Source organism: Morone saxatilis, unplaced genomic scaffold (assembly GCF_004916995.1).
Source record: "Morone saxatilis isolate NCDOM2014 unplaced genomic scaffold, NCSU_SB_2.0 Contig3, whole genome shotgun sequence".
NCBI lineage: Eukaryota > Metazoa > Chordata > Actinopteri > Moronidae > Morone > Morone saxatilis.
This window is the reverse complement of record NW_023339873.1, coordinates 15,718,675-15,724,563: the sequence shown is the minus strand read 5'-3', so window position 1 is coordinate 15,724,563 and position 5,889 is coordinate 15,718,675. Positions and strand designations below refer to the sequence as shown.

General features: G+C 45.6%; 1 protein-coding gene across 5 annotated transcripts in view; it reads left to right on the top strand.

The window, feature by feature from the left end:
* Nucleotides 1-5,889, top strand: part of LOC118337060 (AT-rich interactive domain-containing protein 1B-like) — a 163,016-nt gene that overhangs the window by 102,617 nt on the left and 54,510 nt on the right. For all 5 annotated transcript variants that reach the window (XM_035673888.1, XM_035673887.1, XM_035673883.1 and 2 more), the window contains one exon: nt 3,370-3,670. In XM_035673888.1, the coding sequence (XP_035529781.1) occupies nt 3,370-3,670 (301 nt within the window). The remainder of the gene's footprint in view (nt 1-3,369; nt 3,671-5,889) is intronic.

The following is a 5,889-nucleotide window of genomic DNA, read 5'->3' as shown; positions in this document are numbered from 1 at the left end:
GGGGGGGGGGCTAGTTTCTTTAGTCGCACTCCTTTCCTGTAGCCCACAGGAAGCTGCAGCCATTGGCTCCTCCCTGTCTAGACAGAGAACCCATTTCTCACACACACTCACACACACGCTTGGTGCCTTCTACCATAGCAACTTTGATTAATTCCCTGTGTGTGGTGAGAGGAAACAACATCAGCACCATGGTCAGGGGAAAAAGGCCCACAGTCTGCTGGATGTGACAGCTCCCTGCTTCACACTGATGCCTTATACCCTGCTGGTGTGTGTAGGTGTGTGTGTATGTGTGTGACAGTGAGAGCAGGTCAGAAGTATGAGTGAGGGATGGGATGGGTGGGGAGTGTGTGTGTGTGTGTGTGTGTGTGTGTGTCTGTGTGTGTAGCTTCATCTGTCCCCTCGGCCGCATCAGTGCTCAAGCATGTCTCACTGTGACAGCCCAGCAGCCTGTATGCCTGTCACACACACACACAAACAGAGGCACACTAAACGAGAGAGTGCAGGCAGGCGCCAACACCAGCGAGGTGAAGGGTCACGAGCGACTGCCTCTCCAATGTTGTGTGAAATGTGTAGATGGCAGTCTCGGCCCATTATGTGCGTATATGCAACTCTATGTGTGTGTGTGTCTTGAGGCAGGAGGGGGACATCTCAAAGTAACTGGTTATTATCACCTCAATATTTTTCTTATTATGACAATTACATGCTCTAGGAGCGAATTAAGTGATACAGGACGCCAAGCGGGAGTGGTTGACAGCTATTTGGAGACTCAATGCACAGAGCAATTTGCAGCCCTGAGCCAAACAAATTGGATTTGGGCCACTTTGGATTGGGGCCCCAGATTGTTGGGCGTTTGGATCGTCCGACCGCATGCCTGCCTGGCTGGTTAACTGGCTGGCTGACTTCGATTCTTTACACATGACTATGTAGTAGACAGTTAGCCAGGTAACACAGTGCCTCGTGGCCCTTGACAAGGATTAAGTGTACATGTGGAGGAAGGGTGTATGTGTTGATAAATGCATTGTGAAATTACTTTTTTTACGGTAGTGTAACCATAAGTTACAATTATGGGTTTATTGGGTATTTACAATTGACAGTTTTATAGTCTACGGGTGTTAAGCTTTCCCACCATTTCATGTTATGTAGTGCTACTACTTTTTTGGTCTTGGGCCACACAGCTGTGCTCAAGTGTGTGTATAATCCAAATGAGCCTAACAGCCTCTAAACGAATTACTGGTACGCATTTTCCCACCCCTAAACTGCCACTGGAAAAGCTGGCAACAGCACCCAATTAGGTGAAATGCAATTATTCCCATCCATTCACACAATTAGCCTGTGGGTTAACAACCTAGCTGTACATCCGGCTAGCTGTCGGTGTTTTGGAAAAGCCATCGCCATGGTTACACCTGCTCTCATGGTAACCCACCCCATGTCAAATGTTAGCACCCGGGGCAGCCAGTCGTTCTAAAATAACACATTCAGCCCTATTGGTGGAGGCAGTGCATTACATCACTCAGCTCAGAATACTGGGTGACTTGATTGGCTGAGACAGGGAGTGGTACCACGGGTGAGAAAGAGGGGGAGAGAGGAAGAGAGAGAAGAAAGCGAGTGCCCCATGTGCTCAGTCGAGCGAGGGTAGGTAATGCCAGGCGACAGACTGGCAGGCTGGCAGAGCGGGTGGGCACTCACAGCAGCATGATGGAAAACAAAGGCTTTGTGTGTCACCGCCGAGATCGCATTAACCAAAACAAGCAGCCACGGACCGACTGCCACACTGTCTTGGTTGTCTGTTCCACAGGCTAAGCCATGCATGGATAGAAAGAGATCGAAGACGTTTGTCTCACTTTTTATATGAAATAACATGGTGCTAGGGTAATCAGAAAAAGTAGAGTGTTTGCCACTGTTGACACTGAATTGACTGTATGACAGAGCCGTGTAAATTCAAGACAAATGCCATTTTTATAGTCACAGCATTCCAGACATGCAGGGTTTGGCATATATGTATAGTGTTGATTCTTGTGTTCTAGTATGTTTAACTTTTTGCCAGTATTCATTATCTTTTAATTTGACTATTTTCCTGAAGTAACTGAATCTGTTGTGCATTTTGGTGAGACTGCTTTCACTGTAGCTTTTACAGTCTGACACACATGCAGTTGTACATTAACATATTACCATATTACACTGGCATCCACACTTCTGCTCAGACATCTGAAGAAATGATCAAGAGTACTCGTGTTGAGTCTCATTTAAGTGCAGAATTACTGTGTATCTGTTTTGCATGTGTATCTACAAAATGTGACAGCATTCCCTGTAAATTTGTTGGTGTATAGTTGAATTATTTTGATTTTGAGACCTCATATTAAGCTCTAGGTGACACACAGACACATATCATTCTGTGGTGACAGTAATGGTTGCACAGGACTCAGGTGGGAAAAGCTGGGAGGGTCAACAGGCCTGTTATAACAGGTAGGATCAGCTGGCATACACCCACAACCCTTCCCCTTCCTCCCTAAGCGGGCACCAGCCAGGAAACCAGGGTCACTTACAGGTGACTTCCCCCATATTCAGCTACAGCTGGGGCACAGCCGCTAGTCTGTGAACGCGCATGTGTGTGTGTGTGTCCAAATGTGTGTGATGTGTAGTTAGGAGGCAGCCATCACATTGCATTACATCACATTACATTGGGTCTTCTCTTTACCTCTGCCGCTGTCTCTTTTCTATCTTTCGTTGGCGTCATCCTGTGCTCCACACTTTTATACAGTTAGTATTCTGTCAGCAGTATTGGTGGGGATTCCCTCGAATCAATTCAGGAGGGGGAGTACCTCCTAAACACACACACACACACACACATTCACACAGTCCTCTGCTCACCACAGGGAATGAAAGCTGTAATATGAACTCACCCTTGGTCTGAATGAAAGCCCATTACAATTCATTTTCACCATGGCAGCCAGTGTCTAGCAGTGGCTTCTTCTGTGGGTAATGTTTTTGCTCCTGTGCCACGTTAACCACCGTCACCAGAACTGCAGAGACTTTATCTCACTGATTACACTAGGTCACAGAAAAGTCAAACACTGTCTGTGCATGTGCAGAGGGAACTTTCAATCTTTTAACCTGCAGTGCCTGGAAAAATGGTGCTTTTCACTTCTTTTTTATGTTTTTTAAGTGCTTCAAGTTTTATAGATGATACAATCTGATCTTTCAGACAAACAATCATATTTCAACTGAAATAGTTGCAATAGTGCTGTTTTATTGTCACATATTTACCAGAAAAATGTTGCCTAAGCTCACGTTTAAATCTGCCTCCTGCTCTCATCAAATGCTTGGGTGAGCTTCATGAATACTATCTGTATGTCCTTTCTCCCGTTTCAGGATCTGTCCGGCTCTATTGATGACCTCCCCACTGGGACGGAGGCCGGTCTGGGCTCAGCCGTCAGCGCCGGCGGCTCCTCCAGCAGCAGCAGCAGTAGCCAGGGGGAGCAAGGGGGGGCAAGTAACCAGGGACAGTCCCCCTTCTCTCCTCACGCCTCTCCCCACCTCCCCAGCCAGAGGAGCGGGCCCTCTCCCTCCCCTGTGGGTTCGCCCGCAGGCTCAACTCAGTCCCAGCAGTCGCGATCAGGCTCTGGACCCATCTCTCCCGCCAGCGGACCCCCTGCCAACACCACGGCTCAGGGTAAGGTTGCTATTAGATCCTCTAAAATTATGTGCACATGCATCTCATAAATCTCCTTTTATCTTTATGGAAGGTGCAACTTGTAGCATCATAACTTTATTAGTTTAATCACCACAAACAAACAAGACTATCGCTGACAAGATTTGCTGTTGGAACCAGACACTACACTGCATTTTACATCATGTACCAGCGCGTTAGATTCCCAGGGAAATTTGCAAAATTGCTTTACAGCTTAAAGAGAAATTGCTTTGTGCCACCAAACAAGAGACTGCTGTTTGAAAGCAAATGAGAAAACCATCACAATCATACCCCAGTCCGTGATGTCAAATGAGGTGTGTTGCCCTTGACAGATAATGAAAAATAGCTGCTGTTACATCACTGATTGGGGAGTGGCGAGATGTTTCAGTTTTCGGTCCCGTGTGACTCAGTTTTGATGTGCTCTTTGAAAATGACACTTTCAGCATCTTTAATGCCGTACCAGTAGTAGACTTGTTGCAGCTGTAAGCTTACCACAGTTATCACACCCACATTTCTGGCTGACCTTTCCGTTTATTTAGCTATTTAAAGACCTAAGCCTGATTTCATTTGTTTTTAAATATGTGCATTTAAAGAGGATTTTAAAAAGGTCATGTAGAATACTGACCCTTATGCAGAATAGGTATACATGTTTCCACAAATAACAGCATTTAAATGTAGTGTGTTTTTACATTGCAAGAGTATATTTCAGGGATAAAGCTTTGGCATCACACCTGTCAATAACCAGATAAATAGATTGGACCAGACAAAAACAGGGGACCTGTGTTTATTTGCCTTAATCATTGTCTTAATTGAATATATTGCATTGCCCATAATACTTTTGTCCATGTAAATCTAACTACTGAGACTTGAGTGTTAGGTGAGCAGGGTTTGACCTCTTTTTAGAGCAGTCCAGATGAACCGTACCATTAAGGTGGCAACATCCTGGTTTAATAGCGCCTCTTTTCTTCTCATCTCCACCTCACCGTATAATCCATCCAGATCAATTTTCATTCTGCCAGTTTGGACAGAGGATGAAGCTGAGTGCACACTGCAGCAGAAGACCAAATAATATCAATCCAGCATGTCTAGACTTTGATATCTCTGGTCCATTTGAAATCCTAATTCAGACCGCAGAAGAATATTACAGCTTAGTGCGGAGCACTTCATGGAATATGTCTCATTCATTTTCTTCACACAGTTTTTGTCCTTGCATAGGAGGGATTTGTTAAGTCTTTGATCACAATGTTGTAGAAACACGTCCCTACATTGCATTGGAATTTTAATAAAGTTCATCTCCCCACTACCTGTGGATTGCACAAGTATTTCCAACATTTATGTCCAGACAATATTTCCTCTCCACTCTCAGTGTTAATGAATTGAGACTGACTGGTAGTGGAGGACCTCCCATCTGATTTGTAGCCTTATCTAAGATATGGCAGGCCAAACAAGACACAAACAGGATTATCAGACAATGCACAGTGTGTCTGTGTGTCTCCTGAGGCCAGAGCAGAGCGCATAACCATTTAGATAAACACTGAGCATTATAAACGAGTGTGGATTTGATTTGCCTCAGACAGGCGTGTGTGTGTGTGTGTGGGGGCAACCTGTTCCCCCTCAGCACCGACTGCGTGGCTGACGGGAGCATCGGCATGTCTCAGACGTGTCAGTCACTCTGACGAGGCGGGGCAAAATGTCTTGAGTAGGATCCTGATGCCAGCTCCTCCTCCTCCTCCTCCTCCCCTCCCAGCAGCCGCTTACCAGAGTGATTGACGCTAATGAAAAACTGGGACAGTGGTTTTCTTGGCGCCCGTGCCAAGAATCATGACGAGAATCCGGAATGAGGCGGCAAAGACGAGAAGCGAAACCGATCGCTGGGACGTGATTAATAAGAAAATATTTTAAAATATTCCCCGTGCCAAATAAATGGTGATAAAGCGTGGAGCAGTGAGTAACATCTGGCATGTTTTAGAGGCTGCACTAGAATCAGTTTGAATTAGATCAAGGAGCAGCCAGCCTAAGAGAGACACAGGAGAACTAATGTGGTTAGCACACATCTGATTACTAACGCTCTCCGCTTTCTAACACTTCATCACAAGTTAGGACACTTTGGTTAATGTTGTCGTTTTAGTTTGGTACAAGTCAGTGAGGAGAGGAGGGAGCAAGCAACACTGTGTATTTAACTTTGTGTGTGTGGGTGTGTG